The 13260-nt window shown below is 41.5% G+C and overlaps 1 protein-coding gene across 1 annotated transcript in view; it reads right to left on the bottom strand.

Moving 5' to 3' along the window:
* SLC30A8 (solute carrier family 30 member 8) overlaps positions 1 to 13260 on the bottom strand; it is a 37492-nt gene that overhangs the window by 7538 nt on the left and 16694 nt on the right. The window contains exons 3-5 of the mRNA XM_057736597.1: positions 8734 to 8880; positions 5321 to 5474; positions 459 to 609 (exon numbers count right to left, since the gene is read on the bottom strand). Of these exons, the coding sequence (XP_057592580.1) occupies positions 459 to 609; positions 5321 to 5474; positions 8734 to 8880 (452 nt within the window). The remainder of the gene's footprint in view (positions 1 to 458; positions 610 to 5320; positions 5475 to 8733; positions 8881 to 13260) is intronic.

Genomic DNA, 13260 nt, shown 5'->3' with positions numbered 1-13260 from the left:
CATTTCAGCTTGGTGCCTCGGACAGAAGTTGGATAATTTCTGAAATCTAGATACCAAAAGTTGCCCTTATTTCTGCCTTGACTTCTGTAGAGGAGTACATCCGATAAATTTCAGCCAATGAATCTGTTTTTTGCTTAGGTGAGCTAGAGATCTTTTCTGTTGCTTACAACCCAAGAATCCTAAATTGTTCATGGTTCCATTGCTGTCCATCTTAACCCCAGGACGAAAGGAACTACTTTCTTGAAAGGCTGGCAGCCCTACAGTTAAAGACGTAGCTCTTAGGAATTTGGAAATTCTAAGGTTTCAAGCTTTGAATGTTTGTTTGTTTAAACCTTGTAAGTACCTTGTGTAGGCAAACTGGCTGTCCACCCTCATTTAACTTAATAATGGAGGGTCAGCTTCTGTACCGCCTAATCTATGAAATCACTAGGACAGTGAGTAAACTCAAACATACTCACCTTAAAGTAGATAATAAGTGCACTGGTTAACACACTGATGCTCTGAAATAGATCTCCAAGGGCATGTACAAAAGCAGCTCTGACACTGGCATTTGCTTGCACTTCTTTGTGATTATGGCCAGAGTGTCTCTGGTGCAAAACCACACTTAGTCTGCAAGAAAAAACAATGTCCTTGGCACCATGAGATTAACCCTTAAAAATCTATACAGCATAATGGGGGAGTTGATGACAGCATGTATTATCCAAAATGGCAAAGAGTTGAAACATTAATGCTTTATAATGGACAATTTTGGACTAATTTTTTATATAAATTTATTTATTTATTTATTGGATTTATTTTTTAATTGGCTGTGTTGGGTCTTCGTTGCTGCACAGTGGCTTTCTCTAGTTGTTGTGAGCGGGGGCTACTCTTCATTGTGGTGCCTGGGCTCCTCATTGTGGTGGCTTCTCTTGTTGCAGAGCACGGGCTCTAGGCACGTGGGCTTCAGTAGTTGCAGCACACGGGCTCAATAGTTGTGGCTCATGGGCTCTAGAGCACAGACTCAATAGTTGTGGTGCATGGGCTTAGCTGCTCTGCAGCATGTGTGATCTTCCTGGGGCAGGGCTTGAACCCATGTCCCCTGTGTTGGCAGGCGGATTCTTAAGCACTGCGCCACCTAGGAAGTCGATTTTGGACTAATTTTGAATACAAGTGTATCTTAGAATTTAAAAATTTTCACACAAGGACAGACAATGAAAATTCACCTTAGTTTTCGCTTCCATCTAATTAATTCTACTCTTTCATTTTAAAACTGGAAACCATCACCTCCTAGGTAAATGCCAAGTATTTGACAATGAGGAGGGGAAATAGCATTTATTGAGGGTCTACTGAGTGTCAGGCACTGAGCTAGGCTTAAAGCTGAGCTTTGGTGGGAGCGTAATTAAATATGCTGGTTTCAAATGCAAAAAAAGCAGCAGAAAGCAATAAAACAAAATAAGTAGTGAATTTCATCAAGGTTGGATTTCATTAACCTTTTATTTTACTTAATTTTGTTCATTTCCATGAGAATTTGAAACTGAATAATTCCCTAATGGCCAGCAATGAGACTACCGTGCTTATGTATATGTAGCTATTTATGGAGAGACTGAAATATATCAATGTATTATAACAAATATAAATGTTATATGTATATATAACATATTGCAGAATTTAACATCTCCAATCCAAGTCAAAGGGATTAGTAGTGGGCCCTATAATTATGTATCTGATTCTGTTTATCTACAACTTTAGGAGTAATATCATTTATGTTTTGCCTAGAAACACTTTCTGTACATTTTGGAACAAAGATTTAGGAAAAAAATTTCTTGGGACTTCCCTAGTGGTGCAGTGGTTAAGAATCTGCCTGCCAATGTAGGGGACACAGGTTTGAGCCCTGGTCCAGGAAAATCCCACATGCCGGGGAGCAAATAAGCCCGTGAGCCACAGCTACTGAGTCCGCGCTCTAGAGCCCATGTGCCACAATTGTTGAGCCCGTGTGCCATAACTGCTGAAGCCCACGTGCCTAGAGCCTGTGCTCTGCAACAAGAGAAGCCACTGAAATGAGAAGCCCATGCACTACAACGAAGAGTAGCCCCCGTTTGCCGCAACTAGAGAAAGCCCGTGTGCAGCAACGAAAACCCAATGCAGCCAATAAATAAATTAATTTTAAAAAATTCATGTCTAAAAATAATAATAATTTCTCAGTACCATGTATCCCAGTCTATTTGCAGGTAAAGCATCTGTTAAATCTCAGGCTATCATCACAAAGTGGAGAAACTGCTATTCACCAAGATGTGATCATTACGTAGTCTACAGTTTTTAAACTGTCCGTGTTTGAGCAGAAATTCACCCCCAATTACGAGTTACCATTTAAAGTTCTTCAGACAGCCTTCTGTGCCTGGCAGTTAATAGACTTTCTTTCTAGGTCTGCCATGTATGCTCATCACATTGTCATTCATTCTTTTACTCAATTTATATTAAAAAAAAAACCAACAACTTACTTAGGGATTCTTGTGTGCCAGGCTCTGTTAAATACTTGGGGCATAAAGGTGAAAACAGACATGGTCCCTCCCCATTGTAGCTCCAAGGATGATGGAGATGGCAGAGGTTTTAAAAAGGCGCACAGAAATGGAAAAATTCTAATTATACTAAGTCTATTAAGACCTGGTGCTACAGATAGTACAACAGGGGAGTCTGATTTAGTTAGACACACAAAACAATTGAGTTGAATTTGAAAGGTTATACTAGAGTTAAATAGGCTAGGAGAGGAGGAAATGTTTCAGGCAGAGAAAATTTAGCCTTAAGGCTCTGTCAATAATCTTCACCCTAGAATCCCTTAGCAACTTCTATTAGAACTTTCTGCCCTGATTTTTGGGAATAGATTTATTCTTAAATTACGGTTCTGATATCATTGTAATCAGACAATACAGCATCTAGCCGAATGTGAAACCTGTAATCCCAGTTCTGGGAGTAAACATTATAGTCACTCAGTATCCTTTTCCATAAATAACTGCCTACTTGCACAGGGAAGTCAGTGCTTTTCAATTCCCTAGTCTTTGTAAGTATGAAAAGCACCTGCAATATTAGGGTCAAAGTTCGAAAGCAGTTGCAGTAGAAAGAAAATTTGGATGGTATTTATTTAGAAAGTCACACTCGATCATCAAAGTGCCAGATTTATGGGGTAGTTAACTGGGTGCATCCTTCATCTTTATGCAGCATTGACACAACCTGTGTGACATATGACTCTTGGGAAATTATTAATATTTTCACTGTTCCTGATGCCCTGGGGACATATTGTTCTTCTTATGCAAAGATGATGGTATTGACCCCCAGTCAGCAGGACTTGTGGTCTGGCTTATTTGTCTCCTAAGTAGTGAGAAATTTGCATTGATCTTCCCATACTTTTTCTCTCAGTGCCAATGTGGAACACATTTTCAAGTTGACTGGGTGGAAATAGGGATCTAGTCAGTGACAACAGATCAAATACCAATCTTCTAATTGTTTAACTTAGAGATTTTGAGCCATGGGTCACAAACTAAGAGATGAGGAACTGAGGCAGGTACAAGGTACATAAGAGTGCCTGGAGGAACTTATTCAAAGTACGCATGCTCAGATTGCCCTCTAAGTCCAGGGATTCCTTTGTGCCCTCTCTTAAAAAACAGACAAACAAACAAACAAACAAACAAAAAATGGCTGTTTAAAATGCCATTTTTCTGTCACTGTCTTCTTCACTTTCGTGCTTGAACCTACCTCCCTGCGTGTATCGTGTTATGCTGCAAGACAGGCAGATGATCCATAGATGGGTCTGGGTTTCCTATTGCTGCCGTAACAAATTACCACAAAGCCTTTGGGGCTTAGAACAACATAAATTTATTATCTTGTAGTTCTGGAAGTCAGAAGTCTAGAATGAGTGTGCAGTACTGCATTCCTTCTGGAGGCTCTAGGGGAGAATTCATTTTCTTACCTTTTCCAGCTTCTAAAGGTCACTTTCCTTGGCTCCAGGCCCATTCCTCCATCTTAAAAGCCAGCAATGCAGCATCTTCTCTCCCCTCTGACCTCATGCTTCCCTCTTATAAGGACTTTTGTAGTTACACTGGGCCTGTCTGGATCATCCAGGATAATCTCCCCTCCTCAAGATCCATCCTTAACCACATTTGCAAAGTTCCTCTTACCATGTAACTTGACATATTCAGAAGTTCCAAGGATTAGAATGTGGAAATCTTTGAGGGGCCATTGTTGTGTCTACCACAGATGATAGATAGATAGATGATAGATGATATAGATAGGCAGATAGATACACAGATATAGATAGATAGATAGATAGATAGATAGATAGATAGATGATAGATAGATAGATAGATAGATAGATAGATAGATAGATAGATGATAGATGGAGTTTTAAGTAAGGTTGCCCAACGTCAGACTATCAAATAGGAAAGAGTAAATCAACCAAAAAGGATCAAAGCTCTGGCTTCAGCTCCCCATTGTCATGAGCAATACAGTAGCTAATTTGGGAAGAGCAGACCAACATGGCAGTGATCACCTGTCCAGCAGGTCACGATCACGTGTCCTATAAGAACAATTGAAGACTGCCTGGATAAGAGAATGGACCAACAGGTGGAAACTAAAGAGAGAGTTTAGCTAGCACAGCTGAAGGAAGAATTTTCATACAGTCATAATGATGCAAAGATAAGACAGATAGTCTGCTTTTGAGAGAAATAAATTCCCTGTTACTCTCTTAAAATATATGAAACTAATGACCACTTTATGGGGGTGTTGCAAAGGAGAATTCAAAAGCAGAAAAGGGGCTGAAGTAAATAAAATTTACGATCCCTTCCAAGCCAGGCCTCTGGGAACCCGTACTGTGTTCAACGAAAGGAATCAGAGTACGTCCGGTCCCACACGGCACCGTCAATTTGCATGAAAGAGTAGAATGGCTAGAAGCTCAGTTCTGGGTTTCGTGGGTCTGTTTTCAAATCCTGCTCTGCACGACCTCACGGGCAGTTCATTTAACCTCACTGAGCTTCAGTTTCCTAATCTGTGTGGTATGAGCGTTGTGAACATGGAGCTTGGTGATACAGGTCAAAGGATCTTAGCGCAGTCGCTGGCACGTAGGAAGCATTCAAATTGGTAGCTCTTAGAAGCCGATATCAAAACACACTTTAACTGAAACTACCACAACCAGTCTTATTTTCAGTCTTAGAGCCATTTGAACGCTCTGTCAGGTCTGTACCATGCTCACCAGTGGAGGAATTAAAAACAAACAATAACAAAAACGACAACAACAAAACCCCACAAATCCACGTCCAGATGAGCTTCACGGGCAGTGTGTGGGGTGACTTACATAATGTTGGCTGCCACGGCACAGCTCGAAACGATGATCATCACGGTCGCCTGGATCTGGTAATTGGGGTACAGCAGGCGTTCACACGCCAGGTACACCAACACACCAGTCACCACCCAGACGCATAGGATGGACAGCAGGGCCCCAAGGATCTCTAGGGATTCAAGCACACAGACATCCATACACAGAGAATTTGTGAACCATCTTAACCTCCCCAAGAGTATAAGGCTTCATTAATGCTTCATGCCCCGCCCCCCAGAAAAAGAGACTTCACACTAGTTCACTCAGTGATTCACAGAGCAAAAGTGTGGATGGATTTTAGCACTAAGATGAGACACGTTCACGTTGCATTCATAAAACACCATTATGCTCCATGATTACTAAGTAATTTTCAGCAGATTTTTAAAGCATATTAATTGCTGCCTGCCCTTGCTGTTTTCCTGAGGGATTTTAATTTAAACAGGTGCTAAAATGATTGAAAATTATTAGGAGATGAAATAATGAGACACAGAGTAAAATGTGTTTAGCAACTCTTAATTTTGCCATAAAACATTTATAACTTGCTAGCTGTATAAAATAGTAAAAAAGGAAGGCTTCAGAGACCTAATGGAAATGAGTTTCATTTGCCAACCCAACATATTATAAACACAGAGGCAAACTCCAAGGTATATCAACACTCTAACTGCATTTTACGGGTAAGAGTAAGGTAAAGTAGTATCAGAATGGAGACATTTACATGAATATTTAAAGATAAGATAGTGTTCAAGCTTCCCACTGAGTAAAATATGTTTGCTCACTTAGAAGTTCCTTATACCTCACCTTGATCTTTCACTCAACCTTGTAGATAGGTTCTAAAAGCCTACAAGGCTCTAGAAACATTCTTTGAGTCAGTGGTCAGGCACATTCCATAATTTCAACCATCTTCCTTTTGAAGCAGAGCAATGTAACATGTTATTTCCTGGACTTCATTCATTTACATACACCTTCATGATTTTTACCATATTCGCATGCCCTCTGTCTCATTGGCCACTTAACACTCTGCTTTTTTTTATTGAGATATAGTTGATGTACAATGTAATATAAATTTCAGGCATATGAGATATTCAAGATTTTTAAAGGTTATATTCCATTTGTAGTTATTATAAAATATTGGCTGGATTACCTGTGTTGTACAGTATATCCTTGTAGCTTATTTATTTTATATATAACAGCTCGTATCTCTCCATCCCCCTACCCCCTATTATGCCCCTCTCCCCTCCCCTCTCCCCACTGGGAACCACTAGTTTGTTCTCTGTATCTGTGAGTCTGCTTCTCTTTTGTTATATTTACTAGTATGTGTTATTTTTTAGATTCCACATGTAAGTGATATAGTATTTGTCTCTCTTTGTCTCATTTATTTCACTTTGCATAATGTCCACCAAGTCCATCCATGTTGTTGCATATGGAAAAATTTTGTTCTTTTTATGGCTGAGTAATTTTCCATTGTGTATATGTACCACATCTTCTTTATCTGTTCATCTGTTGATGGACACTTAGGTTGCTTCCATATCTCAGCAGTTGTAAATAATGCTGCTGTGAACATTGGAGCACATGTATTAACATTCTCTTCAAATAAACTCACTTTTTGTACTTAGCTTCTTCTTAAACAGAGTTATCCATGAAATTTCATGTTTGATGTGCCAGTTGATTTTCACTTGTATGTCTGTGGAGGTGTTGTCTAATATGGTAGCCATCAATCACATGTGGCTATTTAAATTTAAAATAAGTAAAATTAAAAATCCAGTTCTTCAGTAGCACTAGCCACATTTAAAGTGCTCCATGGCCACATTGTATTACCTGTTATACAACATTTCCCTTGAAGCAGAAAGCCCTATTGAACAGCCCTGGTCTTCTAGAGCAGGGGTCCCTAACCCCTAGCCTTTTAGGAACTGGGCTGCAGCAGGAGGTGTGCAGTGGACAAATGAGCAGAGCTTCACCTACCGCTCCCCATCCCGTTGCTTGCGTTACTACCTAAACCATCCCCTCCATGGCTCACATGACTGCCTGAACCATCCCCCACCCATGGAAAAATTGTCTTCCATGAAACCAGTCCCTGGTGCACCAAAAAGGTGGGGGACTGCTGTTCTAGAGTGTCAGTGCTCATGGATTTCCATCGCCAGGAAGAGAAAGTTCAAGCATCAGTCTAAATTCCAAGCCTTCTCTTTACAAAACAATTTTGAGCAGTGGTATCAGAAAGGGTAAAATGCATGTAAACATTTATGCAGGTAAATGATGGGTGCTCAGCCAACAGTACATATTTTCCAAGTGTAGTCCTATTCAGGGGCTGAAAAGCATCTTCTAATCATTGTCATGAAGTCTTTTTATTGATGTTTATTGCCTCACCTCTCTCTCTCTCTGAATGTTAAAGGAAAGGCAATCCAAAACACCTGCGATGATAAATTGTTTGCCATGAAATTAGAACTTCCTATCATTCTAAGCTTGAAAAACCACAGTCCACAATTATCAGCCTATAAACTGTGGTCTGTGTCTCGTGGATCCCTTCAGTGAGGGCTGGCCCTGTTAGTATGTTGGCCAAAGCTCTGCCCTCAGATCTCATTCACATTGATTTTCTCAACTGGAGTGAAAATATGGAACTGTAACTCTTCGTACACATGATTTGCACATTCAGCCAGAAGCTCCTCCAGCTGATATAAGAGATAATACAGAGGAGGAGAAGTGGAATGGTAGTGTATATATATATATATGTTGGAGAGGGGGTAGATTGTAAAAATGAGCCAAAGTAAAAATTTCCCGGGTAGTAAACCCTCGTCATACCTGGGCGCCTTCCTAGACAAGAGCAAGCCATCACCAGATGTAAGAAAAGAGGAAAAGTAAACTTTCATTCCCTCTTCTTCCTCTTCTTTTCTTGCTGTTGTTGATGGCTGATTGAACAAGATACCCAGCTGAGTGACTCACTGAATGGCTAAATGCTGTGTGAGCAGGAAAGTCCATATTCTATTCCCATCCCCGCTATGAGAAGTTCTTCAATCTCTCCAGCTCTCTTGGGCTCTCTGTGCTTTACTTTGCAAAAGGGCAGAAGCTTCACCCCTACCCTCTCTCCCAGATGCCAAGCCATTTAATGAATAATATCACGGCTGTTACCACACACTGAGATTCTCAGGCTGGGGTGGTTGCTAAAGTGATGTATGTGTTCCTGTTGTCCCATTGGCGTAGAGGTAACGCCATTAATCTGGCTGTTAGCGGAATTAGCATTGAGAACACACATCACCACATACACATCTATTTCACTCTGTGCACCAGAGATGTGCCTCTAAGGGATTTTCAAACAAGGCTTTGCTTTGTCCCTTCCATTTTTATCCTTGGTCTGACTCCTCAGCATTACTCTGTGTCAGTGCTGAATTGATGAACTGTACCTGCTCGGTGCCATCCAAACGTTAGCCGCTTGGAGGGGGGTTTCGATGACAACCACAAGGAGAAGAGACTGAGCAGGAAACTGGTCAGGTCAATTAAGAGATGGGCAGCGTCTGTGATGACAGCAAGACTCCCAGCAATGTGCCCACCTAGGGGATGCGGAATAGGATATGGGGTTAGGGCCCCAGAGTGCAGCTAGGTCACATGCATTCTCACCCCAGCTGGTGAAAATGCCACAGACTCACAGAACTGAAGACGAGAAAGGTTCTTAACTGTGATTTAACCCACCTCTTCCCCCAACGTCACAAGCACAGAAACCATGATCCCGAGAGTGGGTAGGATCTGAAACACATAGAAATGAATTGCGCAAGAGAGGCCGTTCCTGGGAGAGCTAAGGTACAGAGATCAGCAAGTGTGGGCCACATTTGAAGAACATCCCAGTAAGACTGGGGCATAAGGATTCAAAAAGAGAAATATAAAAAGAGGAGGCTGGAGAGGTGCTGGCCAGATTGAAAGGGTCTGCAGTCTGAGGACCTGGACTTTTGTCTGTAAACCCGATGACACGGTCTGGCCCACTGATGTGCTGTTATTTGACTTGTAATTTTACCATAGTCTTTACCACTTCCTTCTGCTCCACTAATTTATGTTATCCACCTGGGTTTGAGATCACTGTTATGAACAGTGGGGAGGAGTAAAAAGAAAGGGTAGGCACCTTCCAATGAGAGTCTTTTATTTTTATTTTATATTGGAGTAGAGTTGATTTACCCTGTTTTGTTAGCTTCAGGTGTACAGCAAAGTGATTTAGTTGTGTGTGTGTGTGTGTGTGTGTGTGTGTGTGTGTATTCTTTTATAGATTCTTTTCTCATATAGGTTATTGCAGAATACTGAGTAGCATTCCCTGTACGATACAGTAGGTCCTTGTTGATTATCTATTTTATATATAGTAGTGTGTATATGTTAATCCCAAACTTCCGAATTTATCCCCCACCACCTTCCCCTTTGGTAACCGCAAGTTTATTTTCTATGTCTCTGAGTCTGTTTCTGTTTTGTAATTAAATTCATTTGTATCATTATTTTAGATTCCACATATAAGCGATATCATATATTTTTGTCTTTCTCTGTCTGGCTTTATTTAGTATGATAATCTTGAATGCACCGACAATCCAGTAAAGCACAGGAAGAGAACCCAAGCCATAGGACACCTGCCTCTTTTTTCTCTCCATTTTGTGTGTTCCCTGTACTTCCATCTAGTTCTCCTTTAAGAAAAGGCCTCCAGCCTCCAAAATAGAAGTCAAAGGACAACCTTGTCTTTTCCTTCTTGAACAGGGCTCGTTGTTTGAGTGCAATAGCCTTTACTGCTCTTACTACATCTTCCCAGCAAAGAGCTTTTGCTGACGGATTAGTCAGAGCTGTTTATTGCCTTGTGTACTGCAGAGAGACAGAGACGGTCAGTCATCAGCCCCTCCATCATCAGACTCACCTTGTCTCAACTACTGATTTAAAAAAATTATATATAAGGTTCATAATTGGCATAATCCCCACAGATCGCTGGCTCTAGCTATAGTTAATAACTGGTTTGTCAAAGTTTAATCGTCTGAAGCAAAATAGTCTTCAAGCTTGTTACTGAGCTGTCAGGGCAAAAATCGGAATGATTCATTAGCCAAAAAGCAACATTTTGCTAACAAATCAGCTGTCCTTCCAATTATCCTCTAACGTTGCTCTGTCTGCCAAACTTGGGCCTGATAATAAAGCTGTGTTAATAATGCATTACTTCTCGCCCGGGGAATGACTACATGCAGATAAACAGCGTGCCGCAATCTTAGCAATGAATGATGGTGATGATTCTGTATGCTGAGCTGAAATTGGAGCTTAAGTCAAGGGCTTGCTTTGGAAGAAGCATGTTTCTATGAAGACCCGGGAACTGAGACCCATTTTGCAAGCATCCAAGCTACTTATAAGAACAATCCAGAAAACTGTGGGCAATCATGCTGAATCCTATGGAGTAAACTCTTTGTAAGAGGTTGTCTGTGACTGAACTTGCATTTGCCTCTGAAAGCACGGGGTATTATTGACAATTAATTGAGTCATCCAGCCAGGGTGTATTGAGCCCTTACTGTGCACGGTGCAGGGATAGGGTATACAAAATACAGTGAAACAAAGCACACTTCCTCTCTTCAGTGACCTCACTGTTTAACACTCGCTGTGCCGAGAGCAGGCATCATGGGCTAGGGGGTCAGAAAGCCACTCTCACTGGAAGCCCCAAAGGACTCCCCACAGAAGGGAGGGGTAAGAATTAGCTAGAAAGGAAGGGATGTTCAGAAAAAGATAACAGCAGGAACAAACACAGAGAGACGTGAAAGAACAGGCACCTCTGTGGAAAAGTAAGAGGTGTGGTGTGTTGGAGAAATAATAGAAAATGAGACTGGAAGGGTTGGCTTGGGGACCCTTGTGCAGCGTGTTACACGTCATGCTAAAGGATTTGAATATTATCCTATGGGATAAAGGGGTCCTTTTATGATTGTGAGGCAAGGTTTTTGACATGTTCCAATCCATATTTAAGCAGGAGAACTTTGCCAGCAATAGGGAGGATGCCGCGGAGTGGGGAGAAGCTGGAGGTCAGGACACAGCAGGAATGGCCAAAGGAAATTGCGATAAAGGCATGAAGTAAGTCAGTAACAGTTATATTCCTGGATTACTTGGTAACATGTAGAGGGCGATGTACTTAGAAGACTCTGTCCTGGGAACAGACTCTTCCAGGGCCTGTGGGGTGAAGACGGCATTAGGAAAGCAGGGTAGCCATTGGGCCCAGGGTTCATATTCACCCCAGGTTTGAAGACTCGCTGTCAAATACTCGTGATGTTGTCTATGGAGAACAGACATGTTGACAGGATTGAGAGACATAACTGTTCATCTGAGAGTTGCAGTCTTGTGTTCCATTACTGGACTACCCGTTGTATGGTATTAATTCATGTTTTAAAAATTCTTTGTTTGAAGAATAGCGTTATTCCACTACATATGGTATTATGTCAAAAACTCATGAAGTCATTATTTAACAAGCATTTAAAACACAGCACTGTTTGCATTGGCACATTTTGACATTTCTTAAATTTTTAATACCAGGAACCTCAAAACAATATAGGTAGCCTAAGCCACTGAGACACCCTGGCTTTCATACGAAATAAGTACCCTTATCAATAAAGCCTGTGGTTGTCACACCACCCAGCTTTAGCTTTCTCTTACTAAGAGAGAGGTTTTTTTACTCTGAGCTGCTTACCACCTTCCCCTGCATGTTCTTAGCTCTGCATTCCTGTCCAGCAGACTGGTGCTTCCCCCATGTCTGCGTAACTCTAAATAGTCCTGCTTCACTCTAAATAGTCCTGCTTCAGGATGCCTCTCCCTGGCTACTCTCATTTTCTTCCAGAAGGAGCCATACTTGAGCTTATTTTTGTGAGTTCTCTGTGTCTGCGTATCTGTCTTTTTAAAACAAGGATGCATATTTACGTGTGCAGTGTAACTCCTGTTTACAGCCTTTCTACAATTAGGAATTTTCACAAGGAATCAGGAACTTTCCCAGTTTAGTAGGTCCAAAGGCCCACGAGCAGTGGACCCACTGATGCTTGTAGCCTTCTGTAATTCCTTCTTCCTATGTGCTCTGCGCCCTGTGGCCAGTTCTTTCTCTAAACTTAGCTCTATGACCTGGTTGTCCCCTGTTCTAAATGTTGGTTGCTCCGCAAAACCTACAGAATAAATTCAGATTCCCCAGCCAGGCCTCAGAGCCTTCTAGAACCCTCAGCCACCATTCTGGTTTCATTCTCCACTAACCGTGTTTTACCCCACACCACTGCCTCAGGTTCTTTCAGTTGTAAGCCATAAATGCCCAGCTCAAACTAGCTTCAGCGACAACAACGGGATCATTTATTGGCTCGAATAACTGAGAACAAATCTGGGTGGGATTGCATCGGGAATAACCTAATCGTAAGGTTTGGAAAAATGTTGCTGGGCCTCTGCTCTGTCTCCAGCGATTGCTATGAATTGTTCTGCTGAAGACAGACTTCTTACCATTCAGCAAAAAAAAAAAAAAAAAAAAAAAAAAAAAAAAAAAAAAAAAAAAAAAAAGGTGGGCCTCTGGGTTTATATCATTTCAGCATAGTATTTTAAAGGAAAGAGAGAGTTCCCAGCCTCCCTATATAAGGACCCGGAGACTCTAATTAATCCAGCTTGGCTTCTCACATTGAGCCGTGCCTGTGAACGTGAGGTATGTGGGCCGGGAGGACCAGAGCTCAGCCAGGACAGTAAATATGAGAAAGCTTGCTGGGCAGGCAATGCCAGTCCCCTGCAAACAATGGCACCCACATGTGGCTACACATCAGAATCACTTGAATTGCTTTCTAAGAAAACAGATTTCTTGTCCTGTTGAAATCTTTCCAGGTAAGGCTGATATTTATTACTTCTTGGATCACATTCAAGCTGCTGCATCTATAAGGCCCTTCTCATCTCCCTCTTAGCCTCCCCTTAATTCCTACTCATCC

The sequence above is a fragment of the Hippopotamus amphibius genome, chromosome 5 (assembly GCF_030028045.1).
Source record: "Hippopotamus amphibius kiboko isolate mHipAmp2 chromosome 5, mHipAmp2.hap2, whole genome shotgun sequence".
NCBI lineage: Eukaryota > Metazoa > Chordata > Mammalia > Artiodactyla > Hippopotamidae > Hippopotamus > Hippopotamus amphibius.
The sequence above is the reverse complement of the archived record's forward strand: the minus strand, read 5'-3'. Positions and strand labels throughout refer to the sequence as shown.